Here is a 19,562-nt window from a genome sequence, read left to right as displayed (position 1 = left end):
CAAACAGCTTCTTATTCAATTGTTCTGTACGCTTTGAAGTTCGCTGTTGATCAGAAAACAAACGTCACTAAGAGTCAGAAGGTTTATCTAATTTTGCAGTAATGCCTGATGGGTAATTTTTGGTTATTGAATAACATAACGAAGTTGTAAATGACTACCGCAGGACCGACCCGACCGAGCCCTTAGATAATCTCATCTGCGTTGTGGCTGTGCGCCCCGTCCATGTGACGCTCTCCTTCTCCCTTATCCTCTTACAGCGGCTCCCACCTCAGATCGCCGCTCATCCCGCAGAGCTGCTTGGCTGCCGGTGTCTTCAGTTTGCCAACGGAGCGGAGAGGCGGCGGCGCCATGGTGAGTCCCGGGCAGAAAGTGGTGCTGATCACCGGCTGCTCCTCCGGTATCGGCCTGAGGATGGCCGTGATGCTGGCAAAGGATGAACAGAAGCGTTATCACGGTAGGTGCACCGTGTTTGTGTGTGTGTGTGTGAGTGAGAGAGAGAGAGAGAGAGAGAGAGATCATATTTAATTGCAATTTCAATTTACTTGGCACAGCATGTAAACAGGTTACACTAGTGTTGCCCAAGCATAAAGAGAAGGAAAACAGTTTAATAATAGACAGTAAATTGCTTAATAAAATAATGCAATTTCTTCTAATAAAAATAATAACTTTATTTGCATGGAATTCCATATAATTTGTTTAACTTTAAAAAAAAAAAAAAAAAGGATACCTTCACTGTTACTCCTACCACAGCCTTGCTGGTTACACATAAGATGCTTACATCAGGACTGGAGGGTAATGACATAAGAGTATTACATAGTCCACATGATTATGCACATCAAAGCCACTGTTTCCATCAGTTGATGACTGAATTTAACTGAGACACTGGAGAAAATTCGAGGTTGTGTTCTCTGCTGAACCCTGGAGAGGAAGCTCCATACAGCATTTCCTCTCCCCACGGGGAGGTCAGAGGTCACCGTTAACTTTCTTAAAGACTCCTCAGAGGGGCCTACGTGCAAAAAAGGGGACCTCACAGAAAAAGGTCAGATATCTGTAAAATAATTAGGCTGCCAAGACGCTTTGCATCAGGATATGAGTGATAACGTTTACTAATCTTTTTGTTGCTTTATTGTTGTTCAGCTTCAAATACCTTCAAGAGAAATATAAAACCTGGACATCAGATCAACATGCAACCAGGGACTTTCAACATGTTAGGAAAAGTTTGCCATATCATTTTAGGAATTTTGTGGTCTCTTGAGGACGTGGAATTTTTCTAGTTTAGGAGAATTTGCCCAGATCCTAATAGAGTCACAAAAGTCGTAGACTACTGCAATCGATTAATCTGGTTTTGCCACTAGCACAAAAATATCTACGGTCTGGAAAACAAATATCCAATACTAGACCCTTTATGAAAGACATGCCAGGAAGGGAGAAAGCAGCTTACACCAGTCCCAAATGGAGTTGATATAAAAAAAAACAGTTTGCAAAGTTTTACCAGAGAAATTAAGTCATAACAGCATCAGACAATGACTAATCCAAAATGAGACTGTGTGTAAATTTCCAACGGCTTCCTCCCACAACCCATCTGTAACCAACTGTAAATCCTCCTCCAAAGCAGATTTAAGGTACACGCAGTCTATCTTTAATATAAAAAGAGGACACCATTCTTTATAAATTTTATCCCTTCACCATAACAAAGTTTGCATGTGTTTGTGTTTCCCAACATGAAATAAATAATGACGATGGTGACAAAATGCTGGAGCCCTATCATTTAAATATGGGCTTATTGACTTTCATACTGAGATATTTTAGTTTTACCTCCTTTCACATTCTTTACCCTTTTTTCCCAATTGCAGGTGGTCCACTTAAGTCATCAATTTTACACTTTACATCACAACTAACCATTAAGCACAACATGCTACTGTGTTTGGGAAATTTGAATGTATATCTTCTACTGCTGCAGGTTTCCATTAGTTTCCCTTTGTTTTCATATTGTATTAAAGTCTCATAGTCAGTTACATTACTGTTTGAGGTAAAGCAGGGCAGATTTTTCAAATCAATCTGCATTACTGCGCTATCATACAATGATAATGTAACGCTGACAAAAATTAAAGCAGGCATACAAACTCAAGCTAGTTTGAGTCCCCTAAATGACTTTCAGACCATATGGAAACTGATAGGAAACAATGGAAGGATTCCCATGTGCAGCAGTAGGTGGAGAATATGTTGGTTATGCCCAAAATACTGGGTGTGTTGGTATCATTGAGGTCTGCACTGAACTCTTCCAGCTTAAGGAAACACTCCAACCTCACTATACCTCCCTACACATAGTTATGTCTCTGATCCCAACTTAACCTTATGTCACTCTTAAGACACCAGACAATAACTAAAGCCAAAGCACAGTCTTGGTTAGGCTTAACCCCCCCCCCCAGCTCATAGAGCTCCACTATGAATGACAGGCTGGCAAGGGCTATTCCTGGAGCAGGCCGGTGACGTGAGCACCACGGCAAGACGTTAATGCTGATGTGTAAACTGGTTGCTGTAACAGGCCTGTCTATGACCACAGAGTATGTGTTAAGGCTACTTAAGGTTATCGTTACCAGAATGACCACCGTTATTTTTAGCACTACCTTTTCCACTGTTTGTGTTCTTTCAGAAATGTATTCAGAAAGAGCATTCAGGAAAAACAGCCCATAGATTCAGTCATGAAAACGAACACAGTTTCCTTAGAGTTTGTCTGTGTACTTCACCCTCCGTTTAACCTACCATTCTGCCTTGTTGACAATATTTTTGTCGCACCTCCCTCCCAGTTCTCCATGACCTTTATTCCTTTCTTTACGTTATTCCTGTGACAAGAATTGAAAACAAAAGACAGAATCACTCAGGATGGAAAATTACACCTAAAAACTCCACAAACATACAGGAGTGCACACAGACAGAACATGTATTGATGCTGCAGTAGAATTCAAAAGAACATTTTACACTTGACAAAAAACTTTTTAAAAATCATTCAATACACACGTATCATGAAACAGGAATGTACAGGATATTTTTTTCGTGCATGCGTTATGTTATGTGAGCCTCCATGCAGCCTGAGCCAGTACACTGATTTTGATAGTGCAGTTATCTCTTGTAACCACATTTACCTGGGCAGGATGCCTAATCACATGCCTATTTACAGCAGCAGCCTGAGGGAGCGTTATATCCATTAACAAACTCACAGCACTGCTTTTAGCTAACACAATGACATTGCTGATGTTTTGCATGCATAATGTTTACCATGGTCACCGTCTTAGTGTAGCGTGTTAGCATGCTAAAATGTACTAATTGACACAAAGTGCAGCTGAGGCGGATGTGAATGTCAATGGGTTTGCAGGTATTTGGTCAAAACCATAAGCACCGGACAAATTAAATTGACCTTCTAATAAAGATTTGATGAAAAGGCAGGTATCACCAAAGTGATTACAATTCATGATGAGGGCAACGAGGATTATCTGTACCAGACTTAATGGAAATCCATCCAATAGTTATTGAAATGTCAACCTCCTGCAGTGCTAAAATAAAAGTCAGGGGATCACCAGTCATCAGAATACGTCGCCTGGGCACCATTAACATCTGTACAAAATTTCATGGCAACCCATTTGTTGAGATATTTCAGTCTGGACCAAAGTGGTGGACTGATCCAAAAAGATAGAGACAGAAAACCTACTTTGCTGAACACATGTTAAACAACTATTGATAAGCTAAATAGGTATCCATCTACTAATTCACTGGATAGTAAAATATGAACACAATAGCATCCTAAAACAACTGTTGTGACTCCTGCTATTAGCTAAACATCATTATCTTATTTTATATTACATGACAAGGTCTTCTAATATTACCAGCCAATACAGTAGATACCCATTTAGGTTACAATGTGGACATAAAAACACAGATTTTTTTTGCAGCTTTTCCGAAAGAGTAATTACATGTCCTCTTTGAGAAAACTCTGGAGTTAAAATGTTAGTGGAAAAGACTGTGGGACTACGCCTTCCTATAAAGCTTTATTCAGCTCCAATTACATGGCTTATTAGTATAATTTCTTCCCATTTTTCTGTCTGCTCAAATTAACATGTTTCTACAGGCCTGACAGAAAGAGAAACAAGTGTTACCAAAGAAAATCACAACATGTCAAGTCAGTGTAATACATAGGTATTGAATGATCTCTTTCAAACTCAGTTCGTTATTTATTTTCCCTTGTCATCCAACTGTCCACAGTCATAGCCACAATGCGTGATCTGAAACGTAAAGATAAGCTGGTAGAGGCAGCGGGGGATGCATATGGGAAGACTCTCTCTCTGGCTGTCCTCGACGTCTGCAGCGATGAGTCCGTCAAACAGTGTATTAATGGCATCAAAGATCGACATGTGGATGTTCTTAGTAAGTAAAACTGAATGCATCCTCAACACGCTGCACCTTTGATTGTTGCAATGACTAAAACTGACACTGATTACACCCCGTCTCCCTTGTTTCTTTCTTCTTCTCCTAACCAGTCAATAATGCAGGTATCGGCCTGGTGGGTCCTGTGGAGAGCATCCCCATTGAAGAGATGAAGAAAGTGTTCGAGACAAATGTCTTTGGGGTCATCCGCATGATAAAGGAGGTGATGCCTGATATGAAGAAAAGAAGAGGAGGACACATCATTGTGGTCAGCAGCGTAATGGGACTGCAAGGTGAACAGAGACAGAGGTGTGACGGGATGAGTGAGGGAAGAGGAGGGGTGGGATGATAGATGGTACAGCTAAAAATAACAGGTTTGTCTGCTTCGGTTTGATGGATGGAGGGGTAGACGATGGCCAGATTGGAGAGTGGGTGGAGGTGAGGGAAGACTAATGGAGTACTACGGCATGTCTTTATTCATGTTGTCTGGAAGTAGAATTTAAACATGTATTTTCTCTCTGCAGGTGTGGTGTTTAATGACGTGTATGCAGCTTCCAAGTTTGCCATGGAGGGCTTCTGTGAGAGTTTGGCTGTGCAACTCTTAAAGTTTAACGTCACGTGAGTGTCAATAACACTATTTGCATTGTCAGCAAAGCAGTTACGTTACATAAACATTGTCTGACGTTTAACAGCAACGACATGAGCAGTATGCAGAATTTTTAATGGATTAATGAAGTATTTAAACTGTTGTGGAGCCATACGCTGTCACGTAATCGATCAATTAATGATTTCATATGCCCATAGGGCTCTTCTTCCATCTGACCATGCTCTGTTGTTGAGCTCCAGTGTCTCTTTCCTCAGACTGTCAATGATTGAGCCGGGTCCAGTGCACACGGAATTTGAGGCAAAGATGATCCAGGAGGTGAAGCAGAGGGAGTGTCCTGGAGCTGATCCTGACACAGTGCATTACTTCAAAAATGTCTACCTTCCTTCTTCTATCGACATCTTTGAAACACTGGGACAAACACCTGATGACATCGCCAGAGTAAGTTCTCAAGTAGTCTGTGACTCAGCCTCACTCTGCCTTATTGGTTTGTCTGCACCGGTGATTAATCCTTTAAGTCTGACTGCAAATCTTGAGTCTTTTCTATCCATCCTCCCACTTTCTGCAGTGCACCAAGAAAGTGATTGAAGCAAGCAGCCCACGTTTCCGTAATCTGACCAACGCTATGTACACGCCCATCGTAGCACTGAAATATGCTGATGAAACCGGAGGCCTGTCTGTCCATGCCTTCTACCACATGCTCTTCAACCTGGGCCCTCTCATGCACATCAGCATGACCGCCATGAAGTACCTCACCTGTGGATGTCTGAGGAGCAGGACAGTTTCACCAAATTAAAAACTCCTGTTTTGTACACCAGTGTGAATAACACAAACACACTCTGTAGACCGGAATAAAAACTACACACTACCATGGCTTAGGTTGTCAGGGTATCTCGAAAAACAATTCAAAAATACAGTACCTGCCCAAGGTCATGTAGCAAAAGTCACTTTAGTGCAAATAAAGAAAAAAAAGAAAACATTAACAAATCCATCCAACAGTTTCAAAGAGTTTATCTTTTGTGACCTGCCATATTTCCTTCTATATTCTTATTTCTGTATAAAACTGTAGCTTATGAATGTATAGATACCACACCTGAGTTCAGTTGTGCTGAAATACTATAACGGTTTTAGAATTTATTTTAGCCTACCCAGAGTGCCATATAAGTACGGTTTGCACTTATGATACAACATACTGTAGCCCGATTTTATCCAAATCAATCTCATAACTTCACATTTCAGACAGTTTGAAACTGTAATTGGTTCAGATAGGCCTACATCTTGTTTGATTTGTAGCCTATGCATTTATTTACATGTTTTTTGGCATTAAAACTTTATACCCTCCAGGAGTTGTGTTAGTGCTTTTCATTGTTTTCAGCAAATTTGGTTGCATACACATTATTAGCTGCATGCACAAAAGTGTCCTCCCTTTTTCTCCCTCTTTCTGTAGAAAAACACTCCTACTTGACAATATCATTTCAGGTTAAAGTTATAGCCCGACCAATACAAGATTTTTGCAGCACGTCAATATTTGCAGAATTATTTTACATGAACAAACCTTTTACAGTTCTGGAAAATTTAAAGAATTTTGACCAAGTATGTGAGTGGGACTTTTTACAGTAGAAAAATAAACTTGTTAGTGCTATCTGGTGAACAAACTGAGTAATGAAATCATGCTTTAGTTGACCTGTCAACATATCAGTCTCTGTAGTTACTGTTGAAATGATGGAGAACTACCATTCTGCCAAAAGAAAAAAAAAAAAAAAAAAAGGCACTGGGATATTCTGGTCCTATAACAAAACAAGTAATGCAATAAGTTATGCAATAAACTGCCTAATTATAAATACCCACAGTATATTTTGATTATAACAGAATTCAAATGAAGAAACAACAGTTACAATCAATCAATCAATCAATAAATGGCAATAAGGCACAAAACATTCCCCACACCATTACCAGCCTGGACTGTTGACACAAGGCAGGTTGGGTCCATGGATTCATGCTGTTGACGCCCAATTCTGACCATACCATCTGTGGGATTCATGAGGCCAGGCTATGCTTTTCCACTCTGTCCACAAACTGTCCAGTTTTGGTGAGCCCGTGCCCCCTGCAGCCTCAAATTTATGTTCTTCGCTGACAGGATTGCAAAACCCGATGTGGTCTTCTGCTGTTGTAGTCCATTCGCCTCAAGGTTCAGCCTGTTGTTTATCTTGAGATGCTTTTCTGCTCTCCACAGTTTAAAGGAGCGGTTATCCGAGTTACCGAAGCCTTTCTGTCAGCTCGAACCACTCTGGCCATTCTCCTCTGACCTCTCTCATCAGCAAAGCATTTCCATCCACAGAGCAGTAGATTGGCACCATTCTGAATAAACCCTACAGACTGTTGTGTTTGAAAATCCCAGGAGATCAACAGTTTCAGAAATACTCAAACCAGCCTGACTGGCACCAACAATGATACCACAGTCAAAGTCACTCAGACCCCCCCCCCAGTCTGATGTTTGATGTGAAGCTTAACTGAAGCTCCTGACCTTTATCTGCATTTTATACATTGCACTGCTGCCACGATTGGCTGATTGGCTAATTGCACAAATAAACAGGTGTCCAGGTGTTCCTAATTAAGTCCTCTGTTGTGGGGGCAGTTTTTAAAATTATTGATTAAAAGAAACATTTCTTGGGTTTGTCAGTCCCCAAAAGAAACACACAGCATAAATCAAACTATCCATATAATATTTCTACATAGTTTGAGCATAGTACTTCAGATTTGTTTAATATATTTATGATACCCTCATGGTGGCCATGGGTAACCTCATGTGGTAGTGCTTTGGAAAATGGTCGGTAATGATGTGATATTAGCAGTCATTTAGGTAAACATTTTAAGCTAACGTTAGCTTGTTTGGGTTCGACAGATTTAACGTTTATTATCAGCTTGAAACGAAAAAGGTCAAATATCGTCCATTATAAATGGCAATTTCCACATTTTTAGCATTCTAAATCAAATACGTTGTATACGTGGAAGTAATATAAGATTAATTTAAGATTTTGTAGTGAATACGAAATTAAACTTTGAGGTATTTCAGTGAGTAGAAGTGACTTAACTTACCTCCTTTCTCCGGCTTATCGAGCCCTCGGAGCTCGACTGCTGAAGTCTGTTTTGGGAGTCGCGGGAAATTAGAACTAAATCGATACCCGTTTGATCGAACATCAAAATAAACTTATCAGGGGGAAACCAGCGAAGTCGGTGTAAGTCTGAATTAAACGTTAACATTAACTACATTATTGTCATAATTATCATTTGGACAGAGTCGCGGAACTTGTGTGCAACCTTTGATGTTGATCTTTAACGTTAACGTATCATTCGGTTACTAACTTTTAGCTAATCTCACTACTTACTTTCGAACCACACCGTTAGCCCTCTGGTTTTGGTAAACTAGCCTGTTTTAAAGACATACACCATGAATTAGATATAACAATAATTATTATTATTAAATATACATAAACTAATGCCAAATTAGCTGTGTTATATTTATATATGACTTTATTCTTGTGTTAGGGCCGAGTGAAAAGGATGGAGAGCAATGTGGAGGAGCACCTGAGGACTACACTGCACTACGATGACAAGGAGAAGGTAATTTACATTCACTGGTGGACGACGTACACACATCTTCTACTTAAGTAAAAGTACCATTATCACAGTGTAGAAACACTCTATTACAAGTAAATGTACTGCATTCAAAATTTAACTTAAAAGCACTAAAGTATTAGCATCTAAATATAATTTAAGTAGCTAAGTGAAGGAATTTATGATGCAGAATGGCCCATTTCAGAATAATATATTACGTTGTTGGATTATAAATATGGATGTGTTCACACTAATGTTGCAGCTGGATTTTAATGACTTTATATACTGCTGGGTAGTTTGTAAAATTCCCCCGTGGATCAATAAAGTTTTATCCTAATCTATAATAATACATCATTATTTATGTCTGGGTTATATTTTTATATTGTGTATATTCAGTCTCTAGTGTAATTAAATTTATCACACAAATGTAGTGGAGTAGAAAGTACAATATTTCCCTCTAAATTGTGGTGGGGTACAAGTATAAAGTGGCAGAAAATTGAGATATTCTTGTAAAGTACAAGTACCCTTAAAAAGTGCAGAATTGAGTAAATGTACTTAGCTACTTACAGCCACTATTTAGAATTGTCTACACAGTTTAGCCACACGAAGTGCTACCATGAACCTAGCACTATCTCTTCTGACATATTAACATTTTCCCCACTCAGCTTCGTAGGAAGTTGGCACAGTTACAAAGGGAATATCTCAGAACAGCCCAGAGATTGCAGGTAAGACATATTCTCTTTTAATTTGCTTTTTAAAGTCAAATCTAGAAAATCTTTGTCCCGCACACACGTTGATCTGTTCACAGCGTGCTGAGCATTTGGAAACAGTGCGTAGACATGTGAGGAGCAGGATCACGCAGCAGAACCAGCTGGACCAAAGAGACCCAGAGGTGACATTTAACACATGTCCCAACCCATCTTCGTTGGCACTGAACACCGCCAATGCAACAGCCCAAGGTGTACTTCAGCGCCAGGGACACGTTGAAAGTGAGTCTATCCAAATCAGCTGCAAAGTACAGGTAGTTAATCTTCTCATCAGTATACAGGGGCAATGGCTGTGAGATAGACATACATGCTGTAAAAGTATTCATTTTAAATCATTTAACCCTATGTGCAATACAAATATGATTAGTTGTTTAGTTATACTATAAACTCACCCATTGTTGATGCAAAGGCTCTGATCATTAAAGGAAGAATGTATTTGTTACTGGACTTGATGTGTAGATATGCATGTATATACATGTTTTTTGTGTGTGTACATGTGTTTATGTCAGCTTTTCTTTCTCTATCCTATGCAGTTTTGACACATACATTGCTTCCATGCCTGTCCATCCCAAAACAGAAAATATCTTGTCATGGTTGAGGTTACACAGTCATGCAATAACAGTGCAAATAGAAATTCACGGATTTCCTGATGTTTTACCAGGTCCAGCACATTCTGATAACCTCAGGAGGAGCCAGGTGATCAGGTTCCTGCTCCCCTCTGATGCCGCTTGCCCACAAACCCCAGATCCCAGCCATGATGCAGCAAGAGATCACAGACCCAGTCCTGCACTGCGCCTCAGGTCTCGGCGCAGCCGATTGCGCTGGGAAAGGAGGAGTGCTGAGGCTGGCACAATCACGGACAACAGTCAGGATGGACATGAGCAGAGGGAAAGGATGGAGGGTGCTATAACGGAAGGAGAGGAGGAGAAAATCAAGTCTGAAGGAACAGAGGTTGTGAATGAAAGTGAAGAGCTTTTTTCTGCTTCAGAGTCCGAGTCTCCCTCTCTGCTGCTTCCACACTGGAATGCACATGGGCACACTGAAACAGGAGATATGGAGGGAAAGAAGATGCAAGGATATCAAGAACAAAGGGAAAAAGAGAGTCAGTCGAGAGCTGAAGGGAAAAAAGAATCAGAGTTGACCTCTTTGCTGGTCAAATGTTGGAACTCTGCTATACACACTGAGGAAAGTGGACAAGATTGCACACCGATTGGCAGAGAGGAGATAGAGGGAGGAAACGATGGTGAGAATAGTAGAGGACAGAGCGAAATAACGCTTTTTAAAGAGAACAGTAATAAAGACATGGAACAAAATGCAGAAGAGAAAATAGAAAATGAAAAAGGGCATGATAATACCATGGAAATAAAAGAAGAAAAGAGTGGGATTGAAGGAGATGGAAAGAGTGTGGGCCTCCTGGACTCCTGTACCCTAGTGGAGGGACTGCTTTTCCCAGCGGAGTACTACGTTCGAACCACAAGGCGTATGACATTTTCTCAGAGTCAGCCTGACATGCAGGCCGTCATACTCTCCCAGCTGAGCACAGGACGACATCGCCGGAGCCGGGGCCGTGGCCGTGGCAGAGGATCGAACAGGCACACATACGCCAATGAATGTTCAGATCAACACACTCAGGCAGATTTCTCCTCTCTGACAACTGCATCTGTAGATCCTCATGAAACATCTCATGTGCAGACTGTTGATACATCTGCGGAGCTTACTGGCCACAGTCAGAGCTCAAGCGAGATTTCAGATAAAATGTCTGCCAGTCAGACCAATACGGACGCTTTTTTATCCCCTGCAGTTAGCACTTCTCGTCCGGGAAGAGGCAGGAAGAGAAAAAGAGGCAGAGGCAGGGGCAGAGGAAGAACTCAGACCCCACGATCCACTCTTAGTTCAGACACCCATCAAACAGTCTTTGAACAAACCTCACAGGATCCCCAGCCCACCAGCACCTCGGTCTCTTCCTCCCCATCTCTCCATGAAGTTGATGGACCGAATCTTTGTCTCACTCCTGGGGAACCTGTTCTTGTGCCAGATGACCCCCAGCCTGTGTCCACCCACAGCAAAGCTACCCAGCCTTCCTCTGGGGTTAATGGATCTCAGTACAGCCCTGCCTCCGGACATCCGGAGATGGTTTATCCCATCTTTCTGAAGAACAGTGGCAGGACAAACAGATCCAAACAGATGAGCAAAAGTAAGTCCTGTATCGTGGCTCTGTATATGTGGGTTAATGTTCCAGACAGAATGAAAAGAAGGTTTGCAGTTTTGTCCTGCTCATATTAAAATATTAATTTACCTTATATCCAGTTTTGGATACAGCAATATGTTATTATATAAAGTCGATCAAAGCCTGGTGTTATCGTGGCATGATTAACAACAATTTCCCAGTTTAGTCCAATTCATCTAATACAAGGCACTGTCCACAGCATGATATACAGTCCTTGTCAAAATTATTGGCACCCATGCATTTCAATTATATAATTCAGAATATCTTTAGAAATAAATACAAATGAACCAATTTTGTATAACTAATAAAATGTCCAAAGTTACTGAGCAAAAGAAAAAAAACTTGCATAATAGTGAAATAATACAAACACAAATTGTTAAAAAAAAGACTGGAGTTCTACTGCACAAAAGCATTAAAAAAAAGCATAATGTCAGGCTGTGGCACAGATACTACTGAATAAATTAATTGTTGGTTTTAGTTCCTTAAGTGGAATAGTTGACAATAGTTAAAAAAAATAGTAGGATAAAACCAAATAATGGCTGGACAGCCCTTTGTCTGTTTGCTTCTCTGCTAATCTCTGTGCTCACATATACAGTAATTTAATGCAGCTAAATTCCCAATTAAGCTGTTTTCATTCACATGTTTTTCTGTTTCTGTTGTCAGACAACGGAACAAGTATGAAATACAGACTGAAATGCGCCCAATAAGACTACATGTTAACCAGCAGTCACTTCCAGGCCATTTCAGAGCTGCTGCTCTGCGCTGCTAAAATCCTGATTTTATAACCGCAACGTCATCTGACAAAATCACCATTCAGCTGTGCTGTGACTTCGACTATAATTATTCGTAAAAATTATCACTCAGAAAGAAAGTTAGAAGCTCCTCCACGTCCGTGTCAGCTGCCGTGCGGTCAGTCGAACGAGACGCATAGAAAGGTGTGCCTGCAGAAGGAAAGCTCGACCTCGCGCTCATGGGGCAACACTGGTGACTCTCTTGTACAGAAAGTAGCTAAGGTTTGTCCGAAATGTCGCTAGAGTTGTTAGGAAAAGTCATTAAAGCGGTGTGAAAAGTCCGTAAATCTAGCGACCAAGGCTCTAAGTTGGGAACACTGCCTTTAAACACCCTCCTGATGACGTTATAGAAACTGTTTGTGCCTTTTCATTTTGAAGGAGCAAGGACCAATTGTGTAACTTTATCACTCAGTCATTCAGCCACAGACATTCGCGTTTACAGGGAGGGTCCCGTCATTGCAGTCCAGCCAAAAAACTCAGGCCTTATACTTTAAGTTGGGTCACCCCTGATTTAGGTTATATACACAGTAAGGAGCATGTTATGTGCCTCACCTGTCTGCATCATCTTACATTATCATTTTTTTTACAGGTACATCGAGCTGGCGATCTCTCCTCTTGCCGTCCTCTCCAACTGCCCAAACTTCTCTTCTTCCTCTCCTGTCTCTGTCCCCTGGCTCGCTGGTCAACAACCTGATGAATTTTGACCTCCACCAAGATTTTCATCTCCCCGATGACCAGTTTGCCTCCCTGAAGCTACACAAGCTTCACCAAGTCGCTGTGGAATCAGGAGTTGAACATTTCGCATCTCCCTCTTATAATACTCGTAGTAGCATCCGCCACTCTCACCCTCGTTACAGCACCAGTGACCCAGTGATGCCCCTTCCTCTCCCACTCAGCCTCACGCCTACGATAGCAAATTCACAGCAGCCAACGGCAGAAAAGCAGGCCGCTACACAGTCTGTAGAAGTCCAAAACTTATCGGCAGACCACGAGCTTGCAAGCCAGTCCTTAGCTGAAGAGCCATCCAACCGAGATATTACGGAAACCCCTGAGGAGCAGCAGACTGAAAACCTCCATGCAGAGACTCTCACCAGCTCAACCGAATCTGTGTCAGTGGTTCGAGAGCCGCCTGCTGACTGTGTGGCTCAAAATAAAGAGCAAGATACTTTGATTCTGAATACTCATAGCCAGGGTAGCATCTCAGCCAACAACACGCACAGATCTATAGACCACTGTGTCAAACCTCAGCCTCACATGAATTTTGCCGACAGACCTTCAGGTGAAGTGAATGACTATGTCGTTGGGCGGTCGAATGAACTTAAAAAGCAGCCTGCATCAGAGAAACACACAGATTGTGCTGGTGAATTCTATCCTTTGGAGGATCAGAGGCCTGGAAACCACCAAAGGGAGGACAAAGCTGTCATTAAGACTCTTTCCTTTGATTGCTCTGTACAGGAAACACCTGAGGAGCCTTCTAACAGCTGCACTGCTGTACAGACATGGACTGACTGTGACGCTCCAGGAGAGTCTCATGTGAAGCATGTGAATGTGAAATCTCCTACCAAAGATTCGAAGGAATCCTCTGAACCCACCACACGTCCTCCCAGGGACAGATTAGTGGAACAGAAAGATCAGAACAAGTGTTCGCCGCACCACAGTGTCCACTCTCAGCTCCTATCAAGCCCTCCTCCGGCCTCAGCACCCTGCCCCTTCATAACCCCACACCTGCCCTCCTCAGTTCTACCCTCCAGCCCCATGCTACCCACCCTAGGACTCACCCCCCACCCTGTTGCCACCGGCTTCCCCCAGACCTGTTCTCCCTCTGCCCCAGCTCTCACCCTGCCTCCTCCTCACAGCCCAACAACCCAGGCCCTCTCTCCTCCGGCTCTCTCCCCCTGTCTGTCCATCACTTCCCTCCCTCCCAGCCAGCCTCTAGTCTCCCCCTCCAATCAGGACCAGGCTTCATCAGAACCGTCAGATAGAGCTGATCAGTGTCACAGGGTTGAACCGGCCACCTGTCCAACTGCATCCAGCATCCACTCGCAGGGCACAGGTGGCCAGGGGGTACCGAGAACAGAGCAACACGTGATGAGATGCACACACACATTGAAGGTAAAAAACAACTAAGCAACTTACAACAAAAAATTATTGCTTGGCTTCAGTGTGCAATTTTGGATTCAAGCAAGCAATTATTTTCCAAGGAAATGTGTGTGTCTGTAGCAATTATAATATTTTTTGAGCAAATTATTGTGTGTCTGTGTATTCAGGCCCCAGCAGGAGGCTGTCTGGTGGACACGTGCTGTTTGCCTGGACCCTCAGGCGGTTTGTGTGTAGCAGCGGCGGGAAAATGGGCAGTGTGTCTGTGGAGTCAGACTCCAGCATCCGATTGGAGCTTAATACACACCTGGACCTTCAATGACGTGAGTGTTTTGTGTGTGTCTTAAAGGTACCCTCTGGAGTTTCTTGACCACCAGTAGTGCTATGGAGCATTTCCTTTACAAGTTGTCCCTGTTTTGTTTGCATCTCCCATGCTTGTAAGGAAACACATGGTAGATGTGTTATATAGTCCTGCTGATGGCGGTAATGTGCCAGAAAATGTAGCAATATGTTTTTTGGTGAGAAACAGTGATTGGAAACATACACTTTTGTTTTTTTTTATTATTACAACAACGTGACACGGGGTAGCTTTAAAGCGGCTATAATGCACGCTTAATTGATATGATTTATTTTTGTGTTTGTTTACAGCCGGTGATCAATGTGTTTCCTGTCCCGGATGCTGCTGGGCTGGTGTTTGTGACTCTGGGTCAGCTGGAAATCAGAGAAGTGAGGTGAAGGAATTGAGCCTCGTGCTAGACTAAGGATATTTTTCGGTGGACATGGGCTTGATCGTGCCTGTGAAAACCAGCTGTTGTAGTTCGCAGAGCCTCAGTGTTTCGGAAATTCGGCTTAACTGTGTGTATGCGTGTTGTCCTTGTGCACAGGATGCTGTCGTGCTCCAGCCTCATGCAAGTGCTGCTATGTGAGGGGGTTGTCCAGGCTGTTGTAGGCGTGTCCAGGTCCAGAGTGGTTACCTCCTCCCACTCAGCCACAGGTTCAAACCTGCAGGTGTTTAAAATGTCAGACAACAGCAGGTAACACCGAGTTGTTGTATTTATTCTCTCTCACTTACTTTCCCATTCCAGGGGTATCTCAGTGTCCCATTTCTCTCCCTCAGCAAGCCGAGCTCTCAGCCCCTTGCGTCTCCTGGTGTTTGTGTCGGGGCCCTCGCTCCAGTGGACGGACTTTCTGATGCTCTGATTGGCACAGATGAGGGTGGACGTGTCTTTGTCTGGTAAGCAAGATCAGGACAGATCCAAGTCATTGCCATGTTGATGGTCTCCCCACAGCAAAAGGTCCTCGGTTCAACTGTCCGCCCTGGTCAACTGTATTTGTGTTTTCGCAAAGACTGAAGTCATTTAGAGAGTTAACGTCAGTAACCGACTGGTGCTTCCTTGTGGCCATTGGACCCGGCATATCAACAGAGGACAGTTGTCTTCTTAGCATTTCTGCTTTTGCTGGAAAGTTCAGAGTGAAGATACAGGCAGGGAAAGTAGGGAGGGAGAGAGGAATAGGACAAGCAACTAAGTAGCCTGGCTGATATCGAACTGGAGATGCTGCGATTGAATGGGATGCATCTTAAACCACTAGGCTGCCAGGGCACAAGCCAGGAAGAACGTTCATACGAAAGATTACCGCATAATTCAGACAAAGGCAAAAGAATTTTCATAGTGAAAAGTTTAATATTGGTTCATACTGACAGTGTGTGATTTTTTTGAATTTTTTTATAATCCCATAAATTCTAGCAATCTATGATCATATAAATACCAATCTGGCTTCACACAATTTTGGGGACTTTTTGGGGCACATATTTAGGGTCTAATTTAGCCCACAACTTTGTTGGGGTGAATGTGTTTGTCTGTGCATGTGTGATCACCTGTCCAACGTGTTTCTGTGTCTTTTGCCGATGCATGCTGTGTTAGGGTCCAGGGCTCTGTGATCCCGTATCGGTCACTTAAATAACAAATCTGATCGATTTTAGCCCTGCTCTGATCAGGGGTTAGTGATGAATATCTGCTTTAACTGACCATAGAACTCAAACATTAAATAATGTCCTAGACTTTAAATGTTGAATATATGAACATAAGCAATCTGAGACACTTTGAGAGAAATGACAAGTGATTTCAGTCTTTTTTAAGACTTTGAATAGAACTTTTTCACAGCAGACATTATGCGTTTCTTTGGAACTGGTAAAACTAAATAGTATGCAGTCATTGTTAATGTTATCAATAACGCGTGCTTTTCCCACTGTGACATGCCAAAGGTGGTCCGCTGTGAAAAGGGCCTTTAATATCTCAGTATGGTGCTCACATGCACTGCTGCTGTTTACAGTTAAACTTATTTTTTGTTTGTTTGTTACAGGAATTTGAAGACTGGGCAGCTGCTGCGTAGAATCGTCCTCGGAGATGGTTTATCAAACACGGCCTGTCTCAGAGGATACTCCTACCGTGTAAGTCTGTTTGCTTTGCGTGTAAGATTTGCTGCCTGTGCCACTGTAGCTGCCTCGCTCCTCCGATTGTCTTACTCCCGTGTGTTTTTTTTTTTGTGAATGTGTATGTTTGTGCACAGGGAGTGTTATTTGTCCTGCTGCAGCATCAGTTGCTCAGCTCCCTGGAGGAGGAAGAAGAAGAAAAAGAGGCCAAAGCGAAAGATGAAATATTTTCAGAGGAGGAGAAGGAAGAGGAAAGGAAGAAGACCGCCTTGTTTTCCTTGGTCGCCGTTAACCCTCTAAGTAGCAAATCTGTCCTGGCTACTCGACTGTATCCTCCCAAAGCCTGGTCTGGCAGGTGAGATGAGGTCTGATGAAGGACAAAGGTGTGTGTTTCTGTACATGTACATTCATGTACCCTAACACTCCCATCTCTGTGCTCTGCAGACTGTGTGAAGCCGATGTCAACAGCTCCAGCGTGGTCGGCCTGAGTCAGAGCGGCTGTGTGTGTGTCTGGGAGCTCGGGCGTTGGGGGGCCTCGAGGATGGTGTGGGCTCCTGAGAGCGAGGGCTGGCAGCTGGCTCGCTGGGGGGGACGAGACATGCTGGTGACTGGCCACCACAACGGAGATGTTACTTTACACTGCTACAGTACGAGTCTGACTTCGCTCTGCCGCTAAAATATAGACTCAGATTACTTTTATCAAACATAAAGGTTTTTCTGTCACTGTATGAATGTTTACATAAAGATTTTAACATGGCTTCAGTTTAGAGACACCTTTTTAAAATTTTAACATCTGTTCATTCTGCCTGATCCTGAATACATTGTGAAGAGGTTCCGCGGCTTCCCTTGCTGACATTTCAGTGTGACGAAATTCAACTTTCAGTTACAGGATTGTCCCTAGGCCACAGACTCGCTAAAATGTTGGGATTAATAAAACGTAGACTAAATATATCCCATAATTCAGTGGCCCACTGGTAAAGCCTCATTCAGGAAACAATACCTTAGCAAGACTCAACTGTTAAAGGTGGAGTGTTGCGACATCTGCTTGTTTTCCTCCAACCTTTGGATATGTTGTTTTTAGAACACCGGTATCACACACTTAATATCTCTTCACTGAACCTCGTTGTGTGACCATGTCTACTTGATGGGGAATTTTCACTTTTTAAGACCACTGTAACCCCATTCTGAAAACCAGCTGTGTGTTTTATTACCTTTGCTGTTTTGACTGTTCTTTGCTTACTTGACGACATGTTGTTATATTTGTTATATTTAAAGAAAAATAAGTGTTACCAAAGTTGTTTTTTTTATAGATATATATATATATATATATATATATAATTGACATTAAACTTCTGTGAATTCAGTGATTTTTAAATTCATACACTGCTGTGGTTGACCAAAACCATTATGTCAGTAATATTCCATTTAAGAGGGCTGAGAGTTTGGAAGTGCCTTTTATTTTTCAAAAGCACAAACAGTTACTGTATCTGGGAGGAAATATACTCATTTAGGCTTCCTTTACTGGATTATCTCCCACTCTACAGGCTGCACACCTTGTGTAGGTTTACACAAGTGTGGTGTGTGTGTGTGTGTGTGTGTGTGTTTGTGTGTGTGTGTGTCTCCAATCATCACTTAATGGCAAAGTTTACAAGTGCCCTAAGTGAGGAAGCAAACTTGTCTCTCACTGGTTTTAAGCCAAACACATAACAGCATCACCTAAATACAGAGGTACAACATTAATTCTGCAGTATTTTTACAGTTGGTTTTTACAGCACGGCAGGGCAGGAGAAATAAAATGTGTTAAAGATGGCTCAGTTCCATCAAGTTTTCCGGTAGGCCATGGCAGTGAGCCAGCGTTGCACAATACCAGGTTGGCTCACCTAAGTGCAGTGCTTTTTTTTTTTTTAAGGTTATCAATTACGCCTGGGGTTTTCCTGCTATGACAAGCCAAAATGTCTGCCGTGAAAAAGGTCCGTCAGCACATCAACGTCGCAGTCGCTGCGGACTGAACTAGATGACTCATGGACTTGACATGAGGTTGCATTCGGTGACCACGTCTTGGAAAATTCATGAGATATTTTCTCATTCGAACTCGACCACTAGAAAAACTACTTGCAGTCGATTTTGAACATATTGAGATACTGTTTTTAAACCTGTTAAATTTAAGTTCAAACGCTTACGCGCCAAAAATAAATTAGCAACATTTTGGAATATTTACATTTGAATAATTTAAAAGACCAACCAACCTACCTGATACCCATATGAGAAAGTCCTACCTGAATCATGCTGTTTCCAGTGTCAACAAAATTAAGCATATTGAAGAAAATATGGCTCATTTCTATAAAAACCCTATAAAAGGCACAAATTCCATACAGTAGCGGTGACATTCTTCTGTTTATGTGGGAAAAAAAAAAAAAAAAAAATATATATATATATAAAAATTGACAATGATTAAACCTAATATTTGTTTTTTTAGCTCATTCACATGACAGAATTATTATCCTGAGACATGCATGTAGTGTTTTGGTCGCTTTGGTGCACTCTGGGGTGTTTAGAGTTAACTGTTGTACTGAGCCACATGTTGGTGAAAACTGTTTGAACAGAGAACTGA

At 42.1% G+C, this 19,562-nt stretch overlaps 2 protein-coding genes and 2 long non-coding RNA genes across 7 annotated transcripts; 2 read left to right on the top strand and 2 right to left on the bottom strand.

Annotated features, from left to right (window-relative positions):
* Positions 1-145: 145 nt before the first annotated feature.
* On the top strand, positions 146-6,347 carry LOC120799967 (retinol dehydrogenase 8-like). The gene is made up of 6 exons (XM_040145610.1): positions 146-454; positions 4,258-4,419; positions 4,533-4,712; positions 4,944-5,037; positions 5,281-5,464; positions 5,592-6,347. The coding sequence occupies exons 1-6, from the start codon at positions 349-351 to the stop codon at positions 5,817-5,819; spliced, it is 954 nt and encodes a 317-aa protein (XP_040001544.1). The 5' UTR covers positions 146-348; the 3' UTR covers positions 5,820-6,347.
* Positions 4,031-8,376, bottom strand: LOC120799968. The gene is made up of 2 exons (XR_005708918.1): positions 8,120-8,376; positions 4,031-4,649 (listed from the first exon to the last, which is right to left on the bottom strand). It is a non-coding gene; the product is annotated as an uncharacterized LOC120799968 (long non-coding RNA).
* On the bottom strand, positions 5,124-7,551 carry LOC120799969. The gene is made up of 2 exons (XR_005708919.1): positions 6,971-7,551; positions 5,124-5,789 (listed from the first exon to the last, which is right to left on the bottom strand). It is a non-coding gene; the product is annotated as an uncharacterized LOC120799969 (long non-coding RNA).
* palb2 (partner and localizer of BRCA2) lies at positions 7,671-18,229 on the top strand. 4 transcript variants are annotated; one of them, XM_040145607.1, is made up of 13 exons: positions 7,671-7,883; positions 8,570-8,644; positions 9,304-9,363; positions 9,447-9,627; positions 10,067-11,599; positions 13,013-14,535; positions 14,691-14,843; positions 15,169-15,251; positions 15,405-15,554; positions 15,638-15,754; positions 16,882-16,969; positions 17,089-17,306; positions 17,396-18,229. In XM_040145607.1, the coding sequence occupies exons 2-13, from the start codon at positions 8,585-8,587 to the stop codon at positions 17,625-17,627; spliced, it is 4,398 nt and encodes a 1,465-aa protein (XP_040001541.1). In that variant the 5' UTR covers positions 7,671-7,883; positions 8,570-8,584; the 3' UTR covers positions 17,628-18,229. The 4 variants fall into 4 exon arrangements, with proteins under 4 accessions (XP_040001541.1, XP_040001540.1, XP_040001543.1 ...); XM_040145606.1 differs by having other exon boundaries at positions 7,671-8,259; XM_040145609.1 differs by lacking the exon at positions 7,671-7,883 and adding an exon at positions 8,271-8,423.
* Positions 18,230-19,562: the final 1,333 nt, after the last annotated feature.

The sequence above is a fragment of the Xiphias gladius genome, chromosome 15, assembly GCF_016859285.1.
Source record: "Xiphias gladius isolate SHS-SW01 ecotype Sanya breed wild chromosome 15, ASM1685928v1, whole genome shotgun sequence".
NCBI classification, from domain to species: Eukaryota; Metazoa; Chordata; class Actinopteri; order Istiophoriformes; family Xiphiidae; genus Xiphias; species Xiphias gladius.
This window is presented reverse-complemented; position numbering and strand designations above follow the sequence as displayed.

Excerpts from the sequence above, each read along its gene's own strand:
- LOC120799967 (XM_040145610.1), top strand. The coding sequence starts at position 349 with ATGGTGAGTCCCGGGCAGAAAGTGGTGCTGATCACCGGCTGCTCCTCC. Across the intron at positions 4,420-4,532 it reads TCGACATGTGGATGTTCTTA|TCAATAATGCAGGTATCGGC; the intron begins GTAAGTAAAACT and ends TCTCCTAACCAG. Across the intron at positions 5,038-5,280 it reads CTCTTAAAGTTTAACGTCAC|ACTGTCAATGATTGAGCCGG; the intron begins GTGAGTGTCAAT and ends CTCTTTCCTCAG.
- palb2 (XM_040145607.1), top strand. The coding sequence starts at position 8,585 with ATGGAGAGCAATGTGGAGGAGCACCTGAGGACTACACTGCACTACGAT. Across the intron at positions 8,645-9,303 it reads ACTACGATGACAAGGAGAAG|CTTCGTAGGAAGTTGGCACA; the intron begins GTAATTTACATT and ends TTCCCCACTCAG. Across the intron at positions 14,536-14,690 it reads GATGCACACACACATTGAAG|GCCCCAGCAGGAGGCTGTCT; the intron begins GTAAAAAACAAC and ends CTGTGTATTCAG.